General features: G+C 37.6%; 1 protein-coding gene across 1 annotated transcript in view; it reads right to left on the minus strand.

The window, feature by feature from the left end:
- The window catches only part of Anks1b (ankyrin repeat and sterile alpha motif domain containing 1B), a 973,033-nt gene that overhangs the window by 66,972 nt on the left and 883,472 nt on the right, over positions 1–22,589 (minus strand). The window contains exons 18-19 of the mRNA XM_013019014.1: positions 7,044–7,151; positions 4,869–5,048 (exon numbers count right to left, since the gene is read on the minus strand). Of these exons, the coding sequence (XP_012874468.1) occupies positions 4,869–5,048; positions 7,044–7,151 (288 nt within the window). The remainder of the gene's footprint in view (positions 1–4,868; positions 5,049–7,043; positions 7,152–22,589) is intronic.

Raw genomic sequence — 22,589 nt, forward strand, 5'->3', positions numbered from 1 at the left:
CTCCACTAAAAGGATCAACAAATAATGGCTGCAGTGTTGCATTTAAAGCGTATTCTGGTGACAACTGTAAGTGAATTAAGTTTCCACTAAGCTACTTGTGATTTTCTCCTTGCTCAGTGTGCCGATACAACAGGAATTGGCTATAGCACATGAGAAATTAGCGTTTGTTGAACTGTTATCCCAATACCTTATTTCATTTTAATACAGAGGCAGCCCACAGGCCATCAGGGGCTATAGAAGAACAAGTATATAAAGCCAGGAAGATGAGAGCTTGAGTCCCAGTGCTGCTGTTCAACAGCTGTGAGGCAAGGCATTACTCCCCCTCTGCTACTCCACGTGTCAATGGGCTACTGGGAGGATTAAATAAGGTACTGGTGTGGACTCCCAGGCATGGGCTGGACCATATGGTAATTCTATTTCCCTCCTTCAATGATATCAAAATAATACATATTTGTAGAACTAATACATGTAAAATACTTTCAAGTAAAGGAAGTCATTGATCATTCTTAAGTAATATTGTTTAGCTCAAGAAATATTAGATTTTCAAGTGAATTAGCTTTCTAATGATTTAGAAACAATTTAGAGAAAAAACATTAGCATATCTAACATATTGCCCCAGGCAATATTATTGGACTGTTTTGAGTTCAATAACAGCATTCAAAGAACCCAGGATTCCTACATTAGGGATTTTCCTCATTAATATTTAAACTGAAGATATGTATATATATATATATATATTTCTACTATTGAAGTTTTTTAATTTTGAAAAAATTCAAATAGGTTTCATTTTCCATATGTACTTCTATAAATGGAAACCTTCCATAAATGTTTGTAACTTAAAGCATTTCGAAGCTTTGGGTGTGTGTGTGTGTGTTAGTACTACAGCTTTATTTCAGAACCTTGAGATCTTGTTTGCTAGTACTCTTGTTTGGCTGGTACTTTATATCTTGAGCTATGCCTCCAGTTCCAGCTTTTTGCTGGTGAACTGGAGATAAGAGTCTCATGAACTTTGCTGCCTGGGCTGGCTTCAAACCACTGGTGCCCAGAAATGTTTCTTTTTTCTAAGTCTGGAGAATGTGGCTTCTATGCCTTATTAATTCCATCACTCTCCTTGGTTCATTTCAAGAGTACTCTGACTTCTATTAAGTATCATTCAAGAGAACTTGTAAGGAGTGCAATTAGGCCATAAATAGTGGAAATATTTATTCCTTACGGTATATTTCCCAAGTTTACATTTACTACCTCATCTCCACAGAACTCAAAATTAAGCACTGATCCTTTATGTGCTATATGTACATCAGTAGAGTGTAGGACACCTTGTTTGTGTTAAAGGGAGATAAAACAAATGTCAAAATACTTTGGAAATTTAAAAGCACTATGCACATTAAGGTAAAATTATGTAAGTGTGAATATAACATTTTTTTATTAGAGGTAGGGAAATAGGGAAGTATTTTAGATCTCTTTGGCTAATGAATCTAATTTAGACTTATAGGCCAGAGAAGCTATTTTTTTGTATGGTAGGAGACCCATTTTTAGATATGTTTACATCATTACTTCAGTGATTTAAAAAATGCTATTAGGGTTGCCTTTAAGTTTATTTCTTACATATTCATTTAAGACAGATGCCAGAATATTGCTTTTATCAGAATAAAAGCATAGAGCCACAATATTTGTAAATTTCCTATATTCTAAGGCAGGTATTTCTTAATATTGCTTAAAAATATAAAAAACAAGTTCTATTCCAGTCTTACATTTTAAATATTTGCTAAGAAATTTAATAGGTACAATGGACATTAAATTTATCTCAATTTAATCTCAACTTTGATTTTTCTCACTTAGGCAAAATACCCTTAAACATCTCTGGGGCAGACCTTCTGTATGCAAGGCAAGTGCTCTACCACTGAGCCATCTTCCCAGCCCCAATGGGCAGACCTTATGAAGGCAAAGCTCCTACGAATTACTGCAGCATTCAAGAACTTAAGGTATCAAGCCTAAGGCTAGAATTCCAAATCACTCTAGTGAGGGCTCAGCTGAACAGGAAGTAGGGTGTTGAAAGAAAGTGAACAGTCCTGGTGATTTTCTATTAACTGCATTCTCCTTTTTTTTAGTAGGTAAGAAAGAAAACCTGCAGGTAGGCTTCCATCTTTTAGTGGGAAACAGACAGGCTTTCCAAGTATTAACCCACATTAAGTGTGCCTTTTGGGAGAAACCCCCCAGAAAACAAGCACAGAAACTTTTCTCTGGGTTGCGAGAAGGTATGATAAGCTGCTTGCTTATAGGAATTTTACTTGCTCATTCAAACCTATAGACTCAACTTTATTAGCTCAACATACAGTGCCAAGGAAAAATGTGGTTTAGAGGTAGTATTTAAATTGTTCTAAAGGCAAGTGGGTTTCAAAAATTATAATAGCAAATGACCAAAACTAAGAAAGAAAAAGGAGAAAAAAACAGAGTAATTGAATGGCTAAGGACAGAAAAAAGTGAACTGTTCAACAACAAAATGACCAAGTATATCGTATTTTGACACATTAAAGCTTTGCAGTGACACTAATTAAAATAGGTGTGCATTCATTTCTCCATGATATTTGGCCATGTCAGGCTAGAGAACATTTCCCAAACAAATTTTAAAACTGTAATTAACACAACCTAAAAAGTGCAATCCCAGAATCCTCTTTTCTTATGGATTAGATTCCTGTAGTGCCATCTCCCATTTTCTCTGCAGCTAAAGTACTATATTGAACTGCAGGATTTCAGAAAGCTTCTAGTATGCTCCTTCTAGTATGCTAATAGAGCCTATGTCTCTATTAGTCATTCGATTGGTGTTAGTCAGACTGAAGTAAATAAGCACATCTCACAGCTGTGCTGCAGCTTGCTGTATTCCATCAAACTGCTCATCTCATTCTGCTGTCCACTTTCAGGTTTTCCTTACCTGGCCAGATAAAAGTTCATTCAATTTTCTCAAGGCAAGACAATTCCTAAAAGGGGTGCATTTTTTTTTTACTGAAGTGACACTAAAAATATTTTGGTTATTCAAAAAATATTCTTGCTCTTGCTTGGGATTCTCAGAAAGAAAATAAGGACACAATTTGGCTAGATTACATCTGAGTATTCAGACACAGGAAGAAGTGTAATTAATTCCTCTTTGGAAAAAACACCCTAGGTGGATAAATTTCATAAATTATAGGAACAGCTGAGACAGGAATTCTATGACTCAAGTTGACACAATCAATAATAGGTAATATTTATTAAAGAACCATTCCGTTTTACCCAGGAAAGATGGGTTCAGAAAAGACTGAGTTTCAGTTAATATATAAAGATAACATGGTTCAAGGTTACAACAAACCACATATCTGAAATGCTGCCATAAGGTATATAGATCACATATTTGATAACAATTATTAACAAATGCCAGGAAATTAAGCTAGGGTGTGGAAGCTGGCTTTCATACTTCTTATTTAGGAAAACTTCCCTGAAAATAATAATGCAGATTTAAAGACAATACCTAACAGAACAAGATTATTCTTTTCTTGTCTCTCCTACATTTTCATCTCCCTTCACTAAAAGATATCCTAATCCTAATGTTGCCACTTCCTCAGAACAATTCAGTATTGAGAGACTGGAAAGGAGACATACTATCCCACATCCTCTTTCTCCAAGACATCTCTCAGGCAGAACAGCCACGGTTTCCAGAACATTCTCTTCATACTTTTCTTCCTTGAGCTGCAGCATAAAATGTTTAGCAAAGGTTTTTTTTTTTTAAACAACACAACTCACCAAACAATTGGAAAAAAATGACAACTAAGGCAAAGCAATTACAGACAAATTTTCACCTCAAAATTCTTATCTTAGGTGTGGGAGGGAGAGAAAAGACTCTTAGCACATCCGTCTGAACCTAGAATAAGGATGAAAAGAGTTGATTTTTGCCAGTAGCTGTCAATACATCCATATCTTTGAATTTTAGGACAAAGTTGTAGATCTAGGCACCCATCTGAATGGGCCTTAGGAACAGTGTCATTGTTTGGCAATGGTTGGCTTAAGTTACTGAGCAGAGATCCAAAGACAGGCTAGAATGAATACCCATACCAAACAGGAATAGTCAGACTGTGACAAAAGCTCTTTTCAGTGTGCGTGCGTGTGTGTGTGTGTGTGTGTGTGTGTGTGTGTTGTGGAGCTTGAACTCAGGGCCTGAGCATTATCCCTGAGTGTCTTTGTTCAAGGCTAGCGCTCTTCCACTTGAGCTACAGCTCCACTTCTGGCTTTTTGGTGGTTAATTGAAGAAGCTCATTGGCTTTTCTGCCTTGACTGGCTTGAAACCTCAATCCTTAGGTCTCAGCCTCCTGAGTAGACAGGATTACAGGGGTGAGCCACCAGAGCCAAATCTTTTCAATTATTTTATCAGTCAGCATCATCTTTAGCTCCTCAAGGTTACAATATTACACAATGCAACTAGTCCCAGTAGGACAATTCTATACAAGCATGTAAACTTGGGAGGAAATTAGCAATATTACAAGGAGTTAATTCTCCCTCCTCCCAACTTCTTCCCTATCATCTTACCAATTTACACTTAAAATCTAAAATTTTATCATTCATTTTCATTATGTCTTGATTCAGATACAATTTTAATCCCTTTAGAGCAAAGATATCATGGGCACCAGAGATTAGACATGATTTCTTCAGTTAGAATGGATAATGACCATATAGGTATATATTCATCCCTTAGGAAGGTCTGTTCCAAGCTAGTTCAAGAGAGCAGAGAAGAAAAGACACTATAAAATGGTAAAATTCTGTTGTGAGCTACAGTTAAATCTTTAAAGGTATTACCTGATACAGGTGAAAGGCAAACATATCAGAGGCTTTGAGTACCTTACCTGAGCCATCTGCCTCTCCAGTTTTGATCGGGGAATATCATCAAAGTAGTTTTCATTTCTTCTCCTCCTTGCATCGCCCTGCATGATAATGTGAGGAACGTCTAGGGAGCCACCAGTGGTGTAAGTGCTTTGGCTAAGTGATGGAGACAACTGAGGAGGAGTGTGATTACCACTGGGTTCCTGAATGGAAATACATCATGAAATAAATACCATGCGCTCATGGCTAACCTTTGGTTTCAAAATTTTGAAATACTAACAAGACAAGCTGAGAGTGAAGAGTTATGAATCAACTTCCAAGGAATGAATGATACTCTACCACTTACTCTATAAATAACAAGATCATGTCAATACACACCCCCCTCCATCCCAAGTATTTCAGGTTAGAGGTTTAAAGTACAAAGAATAAGGCTCTATTTTCTTAAACCAGCACTGTGGATGATTACAGGAGGGAGGAAAACCTTCGTTTGGCACCCAGACACTACTGTGTGTGTGTGTTTACAAGGGAAGAAACTGTGGGCAGGATGTCTTCACTAGGGTAAATGCAGGGATGAGAAGCTAAAATGGGACCTAATGGGTCCCAAGCTTCACCAAAGAGTGGTCTGATGATAGGGCCAGGAAGAGGACACAGTACGGCAACACAGCATGTCACACAACATATAGAGACCGCAGAGCAATGCATATAAAGGACAGAAAATGCTTTTCAATGGCAAAGACAACGCCAGCTGGAAATTGGCCAGAAGTAAAATAAGAGGCTGAGCTTTGGTGCTTTCAATCAGCTGATTCTCCAGGCCATTCTCTCTGAGATGTCCCAGACTGCCTTTGGCTGAGCAAGCTTACTTTAGCTGGGAAATTTCTGTCTTTGATCAGTTTTTTGTTCCCCCAAGTTTCTTCTGGGGAGTCAGAGTGGGAGGCTCAGAAAGGAAAGGTCAGGAAGCAGGTAAAGGAAGCTGGAAATCATTCCTCCAAGGAGTAATTTCAGGAGAATTACATCAATGGTGCCTACAGCTTCCTTCCTTTCCAGATAGCGAGAGCTAGCAAGACAGTACGCCTCTTCCAGCCTCATTTACTCCCCTCTACCCAATCTATTGGAGGTGCCCATCCTAGAGGGAGAAAAATGAGTCTATTGCTTCATGCCCCTCAAGTAGCCTGCATATATCCCATTCTCTTCACTGGGATCATTTTATTCTCTTGACTCTCTCCTGCAGCCAATTCTTTTGGATTTCATGGAAACTTTATTTTCTTCTTCAAAGCTGAATCGAACTCAACTTTATGACAGTTCCTGTCTTGTGGAACCCTTTGCTATGCTGACATCAATCTATCATTTGTTCAAATTCACTAATCAGAGGCATTTCTCCTTGGGCATTTGTGTCTAAGGGTCATGTTTCACCCTCACCATTTATCACCCCTACCTTTTCTACCTTTTCTGATGCTTGCTAGAGACAGGAATCAAAAAGCAAGCAGAGTGAACAGAGCTGAATCAACACCTTGCCAAGGAAACCCTAGCTTTTGGATCAATTTTAGAAAAGATCTTGTAGGGTTCATGAAAACCAGGGACCGTCAGTCTACTCCCTTGCCACTGACATCTCTTTAGAAACCATCTCTCTTGACTTCTCATTCTCTGCCCTTCCTTCTCATTTTCCTTCCTGCTTTTGCCTATCTTCTACAGTTTCTAAGTTTTCTTCCCATAATTCTAAAATATAGCTGCAAGATATACATGTAGCTTATTAAAGTTTTAGACTCCCTATTCTTAATTTTTAAAGTGGGTAAAAAATGGTCAATTTTCAATTCTGGAAAAACAGAGGGCCCTGAGGTTAATTTTAAATTGATCTTTACTTAACTGTGGTCTTTGATCAATTTCCTTTCTGTGGGTTTGAGGAGCCTGACAGAAAACTCATTTCCTCTCTCTGCATAGATGGGAGTGTGGGACTGGAGGTGAGGGAGTGATTCTTTAAGGGTGGTGATTTGTCAGACTGAATTCTATTACAGATGTACTTCTGACACTCCAGTGTATATACATTTAAGTAATTATGAAGGCCAAATCTTACTTTATTAAAATATAATCAAAAGGGAAATTGTTTTCTGTACTGAGTACTGGTCCATTGCTTTAGTCATTTTATTGCACTAAGAACCTTTTGAGGTATAGGCGGAGAACTGAATGAACACGGTGTCACTTACCCTGAGGGTGATGGACCGAGGGGGCTTCTGTGGAGGATCTTCGTGCAGCCTGTCTCCGAGAGAAGCCAAAATGCGTTTCCTGTGGCCAATCAAACTGATTTTTAAAACCTGAAACAACACATATTTGGGTTAACTATTTAATCTGAGAAAAGAATATTTTTTGCATGTCCTAAAACATGAGGAATGAATGTCCAAAGTTAGCTCTTCTCAGTGACAGATAAGATGTGAAGTCAGGGGGTACCCTCAGGGCCAAAGCTAGGAAGTTGGAAAGTAGAAAAAGGAAGTAGAGTCAGTATCCCTGAACTTCTGCTGCCTAGAGTCCACAGCCAAGAGACCCTTCAAAAATTCAAGCTAAGCCAGGTACTGGTGCAGGTGTTCATTCCTATAACCCCAGCTGCTCAGGAGGCTGAGTTCTGAGAATCTTGGTTTAAAACCAACCTGACCGAATCTTGAAAGTATTACTTCCATTTAATCAGCAAAAAGCTGGACCTGGCATGGCTCAACTGGTAGAGTATCAGTGAAAAAGTCATGTGAAAATATAAGGGCCTGAGTTAAAACCTTGATATTGGCATAAAACCAAACCAAACAAAATGAATCTGCCCACCCCCACGCCAGCTGAAAACTCTCCTGAGGCTTCTTACTGCTCTTGGAACAAGAACTAGTTCCTACTTGGCTCACAGGTAAAAAGCCTGATTGTCTCCATCTTTCTCTCTCATGCCCTTGATTCTCTTCCCTGCACACAAGATGTTCAGTCACAGGGGCTGCTTGAATGCCCACATTCATTCTTGCCTTTGAGATTCTACCTCTGTTTGTCCGTCTGCTTGGAAAGCTCCTCCAGAGATGTGCAAGTAAGTCCCCAGCGACTTCCCATCCCTCAGTTCATATGTGGTCCTCATGGAAAGATGCTTCCCCATCTCTTAAGCAGTCCCCACATTCAATGGAACTAAGAACTGTTCAGTCTTAATCCCCAGACCTGTTCCTGGTGCTTTACAAATGCTACTCTTTTCAGTCTTCCCAAACATGTGAAAGTGAAATTTGTGCATGCTCTAAGATATCGATCAGGTTTTCCCAATTTCAAAGCTGTTTAACTCCAAGGCATATAAAGATTTGGTGCTGTCTTAAAGTACTGCCAACTTTTGAAATATTATGAATCCACTAAAAATGTATTTACCCCTTCTGTGACTATGTTTGTGATTCCAGGATATAACAACTCTTTTTTTTTTTTGGTCGGTTGTGGGGCTTGAACTCTGGGCCTGAACGTTGTCCCTCAGCTCTTCAGCTCAAGGCTAGCACAATATTACTTGAGCTACAGAGCCACTTCTGGCTTTCTGGTGGTTTACTGGAGATAAGAGTTCCACGGGCTTTCCTGCCCAGGTTGGCTCTGAAGCTTGATCCTCAGATCTCAGCCTCCTGAGTAGCTAGGATTACAGGTGTGAGCCACCGGTGCCCGGCTATAACAACTCTTGATATGCAACTAGTTTCCAAAGTAGTTTCTCAATAGGGAAAAAACTGTTTCCCCTCTCTACAAGTGTTACAGTAGAAAACAAGCATTTCTTTGGCACATATATTGTGCTGCATTGAATTATTATTTGTTGACCTATTGGCTTTTTTGTCTAAATTGATTTAAATTTTCAAGTGGCCCTATACCCTGTTCCTTTTTCACTCACCCTCTGCCCCATGCCTTTAGTGATGATGAGATGATGAATGTTAACTGGGACAAGCATCCACCTGCACCACATCCCCATGCCTTTACAACATTGCCTCGGTAAACTTTCGTCTTCCCAGGTTGATGAATCTTACTCTCTGCGAGTATGTTTTCACAAAGCAGCTCTTCTTTCCCATAAATTATTTTACTTGGCCTTCTTTGGACCTTCTTCTACCCTATTACAGCTGCTTAAGGTTGTTGAAAAATGGTTTATAATATTCTAGGTATAAGTGAACCATGGTTTTATGCCTGAGCATAGGCATAGGACACTATTCTCTCTCTGTGCAGGTTCTGAGGTTTGAATTCAGGGTCTGGGTGCCATCCTTGAGCTTTTTTTTTTTCTTTGCTCAAGGCTAGTGCTCTACCACTTGAGCCACCTATCCACTTCTGAGTTGTTTTGTTTGTTATTTGGAGAGTCTCACAGACTTCCCTGCCCAAGCTGGCTGGCTTTGAATCGCAATAATCAGATCTCAGCCTCCTAGTAGTTAGGACTACAGGCATATACCACCAGCACCAGCTTGCTTTCAGCTTCTAATGCTCCTTTAAAAATGTTCTTTCTAAGCATACCTGGCTATTTTTTAGCTGCAGTTGGAGTAACTAGAGACAAAGGTACACACTATAACATCTATTAATGTTTGCTACAGCTGACAGTTCAAAACCCTTTAATTTTGAAAGAATGGTTTATTTCTCTCTAAATTCCTTTATCTTACTGTTGTCATCCATGCAGAGGCCCATATGCCATCCCTTTGCCCACTCACGTACGCTGTGTTGTCTTTCTGCATTTATATTAGCCAGTTTGACATTTCACTACCTGGAAGAGCTTAGCAGATTTTTGCAAATCTGGATATTTCACTGTGTACTCTTTCTTTCAGATGATTTATATATATGCTAAGTAAGTGTGGTCCCAGTGTTGAGTACTTGCAGCAGCATTATTTATAACATCCATAGAAATGCCCCTATATTCTTGCATTGTTGGGGTTTTTTTTTTAAGGCATCAAGATCAAAGAATTTCCCCATCTCAGAAAAATACAACATTAACCTTTCAAAGGTATTTTGCAAGTCTAAACACTACAGTTGGTTTCGTATTCTCTTTTATTCTCATTCTCAGTTGCTTTGCCAAGGGCTTTTCTTATAGGATATAAATTCTTCCCATAAAATCCCCACAGTTTTGCTCCCAATAGGTAACTGGACCTGATGCTGATGGGGCTACTGTGAAACACTGAATCCTGTTCAGAAATGTTTCTACAACAGTAAAGTCACTCAAAATTACTTTGACAAGCAACTGACACTAAAGAACAAATAACTATGGTAAAATGGAACTGGGGAACCCTCAGTTGCTATTCATTTCCTCTCTCACACTCAATTTTGGGCAAGTGATTTGACTTCTCTGATCTCAGTTTTCTCATCTACCAGAGGAAGAAGCATTAATGTCGATCTCTAGTGTCAGTGGGAAGATGAAAAGGAAATTATGAGAAAGATGGCACAGAACATAGCACATAGAAGATATGACCTTCACTGTGTACTTGTTCCAGAGAGTGAACCCTGAAGCTATACAGAAATCTTCACCCAGAAGAACTAAGTCTTGGTCGTTCTCATAAAGCTAATCATGTCAAATAAGGTGATAGTTTGCATGGAGAAATGATTCACTCTGGAAAAGCTCTCATTGAAGTAACTCATTTCGGTAAGAATATGTTTGATGTCTAGTTATTTGGTCAACAGACCTATTTTAAAAGAATGTATGTTTTTCTTCTATTCACTCGTTTAATCTCCAAGAGGAGGTAAACTGAGGCATTCCTCTACACCAGAGCTCTGACTCCTTTACAGAATGACAAAGAAGACATTAGGTAGATTAAGTGGGTTATAAATTAACACAGAATCTTTTCATGTCAAGAAGATGTGGGTAACTCTCCTTAGTTATTAGAAATTATCTCATATCACTGACAATAATGACCATTCATCAAACATTGCCTATGTTTGAGTTCTGTATAATAGGTGTGCTAACATACATGTTCATTATACACCTGTACAAATACCTTATTTAATATTTAATGTAATGGTATCATTCCTGTTTTATAGATGTAATACATGAGGACCAAAAATATTGAGTAACTTGTTCAAGGTCATGATACTAACAGGGGTGATGGCTGAGACCTGCTGGGGTCTGAATTTGATTTTTAAAAATGTATATTCTCTGCATTTGATTCTTTACCTGCTCATTCACTATGCTCCTCTTCCTGCTATTAACCTCAATATCTTCTAACCTAGAGGTTATGTCATAGAAGGATTTCTTATAGTGCTTCTTTTTTTTAAAACATTCATTTTGGGATTTGGCCATTCAAAAAAGATGAAAATAATTCACTTTTGGACGAGGCTCATAACAAATTTAAAAGTTTCAGGCCGAAGAACAGGAACTTCACAAAATTGCTTGTGGAAATACATACAAAGGACAGGAAATCTTCATTACTAATATCAGAGTGGTAGAGAAGGTAGGTAACATTTGGTCTCACAATATCCAAGTCAACAATAAAAAATGGATTGGCAAGACAATAACAGAGAGAATACTCCACAAGAAAGATGGTCATCATGGAAAAGTTAAGTACAAAGGCAATTGGTTTTGCCTCGTGATAGTAGCTCAACCTCTGACTATCTTTATAATTAAAGCTGTGAAGTGGTGGAATACCTAGTTTCAATAACCTGTAAACCTTTTGTTAAAATGAAAACAAATACCAACACAAATGAAACCCTCAAATAATGGTTACTGTGGTATTCTGTAGAGTTTTAATTACTAGTTGGGTGAAAACTGGAATTCAAATGGGAGTAAAAGATAGAGTAATAGTAATGTATGGGGCACTTATTATAGTAAGACACTGAGGTTCAGAAAAAAACTCAGCTCAGAAACAACTGAGTTTCTGCCAGAAATTATTTGCAAGACCCAAAGGGGAACATTTACTAACAGAGCTTACAATATTGATGAAATTAGACTCAAATAGCTGAAGTCTTAAACCGTTAACTAAGAAAAAAGTGCTGTACAAATTAACATAAAAAAGTGGCAGAGTTCTAATAATAATTTGCTGCTTTTTTTTTTTTTTTTGCAGGTCCTGGAGCTTGAATTCAGGGCATGGGTTCTGTCCCTGAACCTCTCTGTGCTCTTTGCCATTTGAGCCACAGCGCCACTTCTGGCTTTTTTCTGAGTAGTTTACTGAAGCTAAGAGTCTCATGGACTTTCCTGCCCAGGCTGGCTTCGAAACATAATCCTCAGATCTCAGTTTTCTGAGTGGCTAGTTACAGGCATGAGCCACTGGTGCCTGGCTAGTTGCTGCATATTTTTAAAAAATGGCTTCTACTATACCTGTCATAGAAGAAATGTAGGTCAAAGGCAAAGCATATTGTTAAAACAACATAGGCCTGCAGGAGTTTTCTCCAGTATCAATTAAACAGGACAAGCTCAGAAACCCCACTTCAAATCTGGGCAGTAAGAGGATATTTGTGCCAAATGACAATGCCATAATATTATGCCACTGTCTTTGAAGAGTCTGGATTTAGCTGTGGGAATTCTGCCAGATAATATCATGACATTATCCTTGTACTGAATAGTTCACATCAGAAAATATGTCATAGCAAAGTGAAAAGCCGGGTAGACTATTTTTTTCTAAAATTTAATGTGATATTAAACATACTAAGTTCAATGTGATACAAATTAAATATGTGTTTTCTTTATTCTCACATTAGAAGTTAAACATTTTTATTATACGGATAATGCTTTTCTAAGAGAAGTTATCTACAAGTTATTAACATTTAGGTATAATTCCTTTATTTCGCCCATATTTTGTGGTTGCCATATTGTAAGTATACCTTTCATCTTGATGTTTTTCACTTAATATTAAAAGTTAAAGAACTCAGCTTTACACTAAATTATGCTAAGGTAAGAAGTCAGCAGTACTGGAGATTAATCTGAGGGCCTCACTCATGCTAGACAAGCATCTACCACTATGTGAGCCATGCTCCCAGTCTTCTGTGTTTTACTGTGTTTTCAAAGTCTCAGTAACTTTCCTTAGGCTGGCCTTGAACTTTCTATCCTCTTGCCTCTGCCTCAGATTAGTTAGGATAACAGACGTCTGGCTGAGTAGACATTTTAAAGAAACTCAACTTAATACTGCTTGTATAGTATTTATTTCATAATTCATTAAGCATTCCCTTATTGTTAGAAACATAGTTGGTGCTTCTTTTCTGTATAACAAATATTACACTGCTTAAAAATCTCATTATGCTACAATTTCCATTTTCACTGTCAAATTGAATAGATGCAATATGAAAAACACTAAATGAAACTGCAAGAATGCACATGAGTCACAAAGCAAAGTCATGTAGCGACAGTCTGTCTCCATGTTCTGCATGAAATCTTAATCCATTTATTACTGGCTGGACTAAGTCCTCAAGGGAAAAGCACAAATCCACATAATGTTCCTCAGTGTCACAATCTGCATTTGTTATGTTTTAGAGTTCAGAGTTAGCTGACAGATGTGAAACAGCACATGTAGCTAGAAATCTCCAGAGATGCCACATGCAGCAATGCTGAGCACATGAGCGATTCCAGTTATCACCATCATGGGACTGCATGCTTTGTATTTCTGGATTTTTAATAAGGGGAGAAAGAAGCTTCATCGTACATGGAACCTCCTTCCATTTTGTTTTTTGAAAGAGGGGTAGATTTCTTTTTGAATACTTGTCAACTAAAGAGAATAGCTCCCATGCAAGTCTATGGAGCTCATTCAGAGTGTGGCCTCTTCTAACCAAACTGCAACATGTTGAGTAGTTCTAATGCTTTTAATGCTGAGTGAACAGAAGTTTATTTGCTTTATTCTCACTTCTAGAACTAAAACTTGAATTAAATGTAAAAGTGCCCATCCCCACAATTGGACGAATGATTTCTAAACACTTGCACCTAAGAGCAGCAAGGCAATGTACTGTGGACCATTCCACCTCACCTCCTATAATCCTAGAGGCTCTCACGTGAACTTGCACCCATCTGATGACTCATTGTTGGATTGCCATAATCCATGACTGGACTGGTATGGGGGACACAAGGACCTCATAAGCAGAAAGCCATGACATTTGTATCTTTTCCATATTCTTCTTCTAGTAAGGGACCTTTCATACCTTGTGATATGAAGTGGACAATAAAAACCTTAACAAACTTTTGTAAAGGGGTGTATATTATACACATATACCACTATATGTGAATAAATATCACTTTCTATTCTTCTCTTTGTCTTCTATGTATCCATTCATCTATCTTTAGATAGATAGATAGATAAATAGATAGACAGACAGATAGACAGACAGACAAATAGATAGATATGCTTATACAGCCTTCCCAACTAGAAAAGGTTCCTGAGGATTGAATGAGAATGATTAGGAATTATGAAATATTATATTCTTTCTTTTTAAGTATTACAGAGGGTTAAACATTTCTAAACTTATATTTGAATAACTATTAGTAATACTTTAGATATTATTTCTGTTAGTTAAATGTATTAATGTCTCTGGATAGATTTTATATTAAAAAACTGGGCCTTTCCTTTCCTCATCTCTTCTTCTTACCTCCTTGGGTCTTCCCTTCATACTGCATATTCTAGAATGTGTTTGCCTCCTTTGCCCTTCCTCTTATCTTACAAGGATTTCAAGATCCACCTAAAGCTTTCCTTGCTCACCTTGGATTACATTTACCTCTTTCTTTGAATTTCTCCAGTATTTGTGGTCTGCTGTTGACACCTGACACCTCCTGGCATGTTCAGCTAGCTCTCTTTTTATGTGTGTATGATTTAACGGATCAACCTGACTGCAAGCTCCGGGAAGCAGATACAGCATCCCCACATCCTAGGCTCCCTCAGGGCACAGAGCGTACAAGTAAACTTCAAAGGTGCATACCTAAGGTCTCAACTCTGATCATTTTCAAGATGGACAACATGTGAAACAAGGAGAAGTCTCTGAAAGGCAAAGAGGAAAGGAAAAGAACTCTCATCTCTTATTTCTTTTCTTTTCTACCCTCAAGACTTTCCTATTCCTCCTGAGCTTCTGTACCTTAATTTTTATACACAACCTTACCACAGGTTATGTAAGTGTTTCTTACCCTTCACCAGTATTAATGCCTCTTCATTCCCACAGGTTCACCTAAATCCTTACCAATTTTCCAAATTCTCTTTTCCTTCTGTTACTTGTCAAAATGATCACCAAATAACAATTAGTATGACAAATGCCAACAAAATACAACTGAATTCATCTATGGGAAGAAAAAGGCTCCAAATTATATAGATCAAAGGACAGTGTGAGAAAGAGTGGGGGGAGGGAAATGCCAGTTTCTGAATACAGCTGTTTCAACAAACAGGAAATAGTAATTATGAGGAAATGAGACCATCTTTGCATGGAAAGAGAGACCTTAATGGTATGATTGCCTCTGAGCATCTAAAGGTTCTGGAGGTACAAAGCCTTCTTTGTAATCAATGAAAATCTTAGTTGATTTTTTTGTAAAGCTCTCTGAATTACCTCTTGATGAAGGTACTAATTTTCTGATTATATTTTCACATAAACAGTGCTCTAGAAGATTAAAAAATGCAAAACAAACCAACCAATTGGTACCTAACTAATTTCCCTGTGAGTTCCTTTGAGTACAGCTTGCTGCAAGTTAGGTTTTCATAGGAGAAATTTGGTTTGCCTCAATCAATAACACAATCACTGGGATGACTGAGGGAAAAATTGATTTGAATTTTGTTGAAATTGGCAAGTTTGTGCAATATTCACATTATAAAGTTATTTGAGGGGATGCGATGATGTGCTAGAAGCATCTACAAACTGCAAATTTCTCTGTGGTTTTGTCAATACATCAAAATGTTTTGCATCTCAAGAAGCACAGAGACCCTGTTTTGCTAACAATACCAGATTTTTTTTTACACCATTTGGGGTATCTTTTCAACTTACTTTTTTTTTGGGGGGGGGTCCGGTCGTGGAGCCTGAACTCTGGGCCTGGGTGCTGTCCCTCAGCTCTTCAGCTCAAGGCTAGCGCTCTACCACTTGAGCCACAGCGCCACTTCCGGCTTTTTTTTTTCTTTGCTTATGTGGTGCTGAGGAATCGAACCCAGGGCCTCAGGCATGCAAGAGCAAGCGCTCTACCACTGAGCCACCTTCCCAGCCCTCAACTTACTTTTGACTTTTGGGATCATAAAACATTATATTGCATGATTCATAATCTCAATGTTGTAAATAAAATTATGGTTATCAACTTCATTACTGACAAACACTCATACATAAAAATAGGGTAAAAGATGCAAAATACGTGAGTATCTATGAATTTGTAAAGATGTGGATCTGAAAAGACAGTCGGGTGAGGTCCTGGTCATTCAAGTTTTGGACTATGAACAGTTTTTCCTGTTCTGTGGCTGTGTTGCTCTCTTTGTGTTGTCTGGCTACTTTAATGGCATCTAACACCCCCATAGAGGACAGAACAGTGAAGAGACAATGAGTTCAATCCAGACAATTCTGTTTCTTGTCAGCAGCTCTGATAAAAGAATTTGATGTGGGAGGAGATAGAAATCAATCTAAAACTAGCTAAAAATTAAGCTTTTAAAAATATATCCTTGTGTTTTAGCCTTGCTGCTGTACTACTGCAATTTAGAATTTGGGTGCTCACCATATTTTAACCTGCTTGTGTTGGGGAGAAGGATGTTAAGGGTTTAAAAACTGTACTTCTAAAGAAAGCAGAGGTTTTTAGTACCAAGGGCAGGTCCAAGATGTCAAAGGACAGGGTGATGACAATGAGAGAGATTCTGGATAATCGCTTTATTCTACCACCTCCACCACATCACTATTTCAAACTTCTTTGTCTCCCGGAGAATCATATCACAGAATAAAACTGGGAATTGATAGAAAGCCATTAAGATGACTAAAAGAAAAAAAACGATTGACAACACCAGGTTGTGGAAAAGGTATGGAGTAACTTGGGCCTTTGTACTGCTAGCAGAAACACAACTTTTGGAAAACTCTGTCTCTAGGAAACATGATTCCATTTCTGAAAATAAACCCAGTAGGCCCAATTTACTAGTCATCCTGAAGAAATGAAAATCTATGTCTGCACAAGGATTTGTATACAAATATCTAAATAGCATTATTCATAATATCTAAAATTTGCAACAATCAAAATGTCCCATTCTCAACTGGCGAATGGTTAAATAAAATAGGACCAATTAATGAAATGGAATATTTTTCAGGAATAAAAGAGTGAGCTTTAAGTACAGGCTACAGCATAGATGGATCTCAAAAACATTAAGTAAAAGAAGCTGGGCACAAAGGATTGTATACTGTATGATTCCACTTAAATGCTGTTTCTAAACAACTATATAAAACTATATATAAATCTATATAAAAAACTATATATAGAGAAAGGCAGATCAGTAGCTGCTTGGGATAGAAATGGAAGGGGCAATGTCTGTGACATGCATGAGGAAATCTTGGATAGGGAAAATGTTCTAAAACTGGATGGTGTGGAAGGTTGAACAGTTGTGTTGGTTTATTAAAACTTACTTATACCTAAAATGGGTGATTTTTATGATTTGTAATTATGTTGCAATAAAACCTGTTGAAATAAAAATACAATGAATCCATTCAGTGTTCAGAAGGTATAATATAAATAGGCTATTTCTGAAGTCTATAATTCAGGATACTCTGGAGAGAGACCTCCACACTCATGACCTATTACTTACCAGCTGGACAACATATAACAGGTAAGATGCCCAGCTCATCTGAAGGGAAATGTGACCTATAGGGTAGTAGTTTTGTTCTGGGAACCTATTATTGTTTAGCTAAAGACTAATGGACATATTACATATTCTTTAATAACATATAATAACATATTCTTTGTTACATGTGTATAATAAATTTGTACTTCTAATATGTGGATATACTTTTGATAGTCCCTTAAAACATCCTTTAAAATTTCTTTTTCTACTGTGTCTACTTCTGTGACAGGAAGCAGGAATCACTGAATCGGTTTTTTGGGTATCTAGACACCATTTTATTAACCTTACCTGACTAGATTGGTAATTATCTCTATGTTAGAGGTTAATGAATGGTAGCTAGGTGCTAGTGGCTCATGCCTATAATCCTAGCTACTCAAGAGGTTGAGAGCTAAGGATTGCAATTCAAAGCCAGCTACAGCAGGAAAGTCTGCAAGACTTTTATCTCCAATTAACTACAAAAGCCAGTAGTGGAGCTGTGGCTACAGTGGTAGAGTGCTATGCTAGCCTTGGACAAAAAAGCTCATGGAGAGTGCCTAGACCTTGAGTTCAAGCCCTAGGACTAGCACGAAGAAGGAAAAAAGGAAAAGAAAAAAGAAAAGAGGAATAAATGAATGGCTATTAAGGTACCTGTCAGAGTACCGATAGAACCCAAATCTGGTTCTGACTTTCAAAATTCATGCTCTTTATATTAATCATATCATGCTGCCAATTCTCTTCCAGCATTGCCAAGAAGCTCAAGGGAGACCATTTTAACGGAAAGCCAGCACTGTGCCTGGCCCTTATCTTCTGCTCAAAAGATGTTGTTATACACCCCCCAGAGGCTCATTTAGGTATAAGTTAGATGCCTCTCTAAAAGATGGACACTGTATTATGTATTATAATATGAAATCTGAATTCTATTCTCTATCTTTTCAAGCTTATCAATAAATCTAACTACCACAGTAAAGAGTCTGTGGAATTTTCTTTTCCTGCTGACCACTTTCCAAAGTCCTTATTGCCAGAAGAGGAAGCTAGATCTGGGAAAGGTACTGAAGCTTTGAGTACTATCTGAAATCTGTCAGTAATGTGATTCAGATAATTAAAACTTCTTTAAAACTTAAGGTAATTTTCAAAGGCTGCATTAGTGGTTCAGTATTGCATGATAAAACCTCAATTACCTTTAGGAAATGAGGTAGTGCATTAAGTAATGGAAGCATATGATGTGCATATAAAATGCATAGAATTTTCATTTAATTCCCTTAATTAGTTTATCTTATGGTAAAATGATTCTTACTATTTTGAGTGCTTTCTGAAAATGTATGCGTTTTGTTTCTTCTCCTGCCTGGGTACAGTGCATTGATGGTTCTTTCCTTCTTTCTTGGCTATATGGAGTTTTGCACTGCTGGGAAAGACCATTTGTCTCTGGGACACAGTGACAAATGTAGCTGAGGAATATACACTGGTCCAGCAGTAACCTGGAAGACTGTGCTCATTTTCATAAATAAATTCTTAGGAGCTGTTGGTTATCACTGTCTCTTGTACTAAAAACAAGAGCTGGTGTTAGTTACCTAAAAGTTCTAGTTCATGGAAGCTTCATTGTAGGAAGCAATCCTTGGCTCATGTGTGTATGTGTGTGTGTTTCTACAGGTATGTGTGTATGCACCCCTCTTACTTTTCTCTCCATCTTTCTCTGGGCCTAGGCCAGCTGAGGTACACAGAGCTGGAGAACGAAGTTATAAAGGCAGCCAGGCATTGGTGGCTCACGCTTGTAAATCCTAGCTACTCAGGAGGCTGAAACCTGAGGATCGTGGTTCAAAGCCAGTCCGGGCAGGAAAGTCCATGAAGCTCCAATAAACCACTAGAAAACTGGAAGTGGTGCTGTGGCTCAAGTGGTAGAGCATTTGCCTTGAGCTGAAGAGCTCAGGGACGGTGCCCAGGCCCAGAGTTCAAGCTCCACGATACCCCCTCTCCCTCCGCCGACACACAAAGAGTTACTATAAAGACAAGGAGTAAGTCACTCAATCCTAGAGAGAGAAGGGGTGGCTATAATGATCAGGTTGGCCTGTGCAGAGGATGAACTAAGCACCTCTGAAGAGAAGAGAGGATTTGGAGGATGGAAGTCATCTTAAAAGCCAGGACATCTTAGTTGCAATAAAGGGGTCAATTCCATCACGTTCTTTAGCTCCCTTGGGACAGGTACCAATGTACTTTCACATGAGCTGGGCCATCTCTATGTAATGTCTTTTACCTCTTCATCTGGTGAACTCCTACTCTGCTTCCAATATTTCAACATCAAGATCAAGTATTATTTTTGTGAAAAGTGAAACTTCTACCAATACCATTTGCCATCGACTCCTCTCATTAATGCTACTGTTTATATGTTTTCTTCTTTTGGCCCCAAACTTCTGGAAGGCAGAAATAAGCCATATTCTCACTGTATTTCTAGCATGTAGCATAGTAGAAGGTTGAAAAATCATACCCAGGAAGCCAAAACAAAGAAGCTTCAAAGTAAGTAATAGCAACAGAACTTTTGAATGACTATATCAAATTAGTCCATAAAAACTTAGATTATATTAAAAATATATGTTCTATATGATTGACATGTAAAAATCTGCACATACTGAACATACTTGATGAGTTAAGGGATAAATATATATCCAGAAAATCATTACTACCATCAAAACCATACACATGATCATAAAATATTATTAGCTATTGGCTAAATAGCCAATATTATATAATAAAATATTATATAAAAGTATTTGCTGTTGCCACTATGCTGTATAATAGATCACAAATATGTATCTTGTATAACTAAAACTTTGTTCCTCTTGACAATAGCCTTCCTGTTTCTCCTTCTCTCCCAGCCCTAGGACAACACCATTCTACTCTCAGTGGACTGTGGGTCTTAACTATTTTAGATTCCACAGGTAAGTGAAATCAGTGAAAATGCTGTCTGTGCCTGACTTATCTCATTAAGTACAATGTCCTCTAGGGTTGATATACATCATCATCCACGGCAGGATTTCCTTCTATTTCAAGGCTGAATAACAGTGCCTTGTGTGAACAGAACACTTTTATCTATTCAATTCCAGATGGGCATTAGCTATTGTGAATAATGCTGCAGTGATGATGGCAATGTATGTATCTCTTGGCGATCCTGACTTAAATTCCTTTAGATAAATACCTAGAAGTATGATGGCTTGATCATATGATATTTCTATTTTTAATATATGTTTATTTTCTATCAGGTTGCAAGCTTGTTGTTCAAAATTCTAAGCTCAAGGTGGCAAAGGAAGAACAACCACTTCTAAGAAGCAGGTGCTAAACTAGCAAATGGAAAAGTAATCTATTTGCCAACTCATCATAGCTTACAAGTTAAAAAAAAAACCAACCAATCAGACAAACAATGACTTAGACTTTGACAGAAAATGAGTCATAATCTCCATTTCTCTTTAAACTCATTATCTACATATATTATTGTTTTCACCTTAAGGTAATTGCCAAATTAAGCCGATAAGAACAACAACATACAATTAAAAATTGGTAATTTATTCTTGTATGTGCCTAAGATGATGACAGCGTGGAGCATGTCATTAATTAATTTAAAGTCACTTATATAGTGAGCACTTGACACTCATGAAGTGTGTAATTCATGATGAAAATGCCACATTGTTAATATCACAATTACTGATCACATCAAGTTTTTTTTTCTTCTCATGTCTAAATTCAATCATTGAAATCCTTGTTCCATTTTGTTTTTTTGTGTGTTGTACATGGGGCTTGAACTCAGAGCCTGGGTGCTGTCCCTGAGGTTTTTTGTTTTTGTTTTTTTTTGCTCAAGACTAGTGTTATATCATTTGAGCCACAGCTCCATTTCTGCCTTTTGACATTTTTTTTGGTAATTATATGGAAATAAGAGTGCCAGACTTTCCTGCCTAGGCTAACTTTGAACTGTGATCCTCAGTTCTCAATTTCCTGAATATTTAGGATTATAGGAGGTTTGAGCTACTGGCACTTGGTTCAACTTTTTATGAGATTCAAATAACCTGTGATTTTTGGATGATGATCTTAAATGCCAAAGTTCATTTCCAATGCATAATACATATGTGTATATAAATACATATATGTGTATATGTATACATATGTGTATATGAATACATATACACACATGTATATATATATGTATATACATGTATGCACAGAAATGTTTTCATCTCAATTCTTTAAAGAATTTTGAAAATCATTTCAGGCCTCAAATGCTGAAATCACATGAAAGTGGCTTTCTTTCCTCAGCACTTCTTTTTTAATATTTAGTTTTGTCTCTCATCAGAGTTCATTAAAAAATATGGTATTTATATCATGTGAACATGACAGAATGTGTTGAAGGCTCCCTATGGGAAAACATGGAATACAGGTGTAAACTCTTTTGAGATCATTAGCCGAGTGTCTAGTAAAATGTCACATATGAGAAATGCTAATTAAGGAGGCTGGGAGAAAAATGATGCTACCTTTCCTAACCTAATACTTAAGAAACAAGTATTACTAGCATGGTGGAATCTTAGGTTAGTATGGCTTTTTTCTTTCTTACAAAAAGACTGCATTTGGGCAAACCGAAAAATGAATGATTTACATTGTGTATTTGGGATACAAATTATTTAGCTAGAAATTTAATGAAATACAACTTCTCAAACATTTTTGGTTAGATAATCATTAACATGACTATTTTCAAAATCTCTATTTATATAAAAAGTGTAAAAGGCTCTCTAAAGTTTAGAATAGCAATAAGGTATTCATTTCCATGATTTTTACAGGTAGTAACTTTTAAAATAAAAAAATATAAACTATAAAAGGGCTTAAAATCATAGTGCTTAAGTTTTTTTTGGGGGGGTTCCGGTTTTGGGGCCTGAACTCTGGGCTTGGGCGCTGTCCCTCAGCTCTTCAGCTCAAGGCGAGCACTCTACCACTTGAGCCACAGCGCCACTTCTGGCTTTTTTTTCTTTTTGCTTATGTGGTGCTGAGGAACTGAACCCAGGGCCTCATGCATGCAAGGCAAGCGCTCTACCACTGAGC

Source organism: Dipodomys ordii, unplaced genomic scaffold, assembly GCF_000151885.1.
Source record: "Dipodomys ordii isolate 6190 unplaced genomic scaffold, Dord_2.0 Scaffold3, whole genome shotgun sequence".
Taxonomy (NCBI): Eukaryota; Metazoa; Chordata; class Mammalia; order Rodentia; family Heteromyidae; genus Dipodomys; species Dipodomys ordii.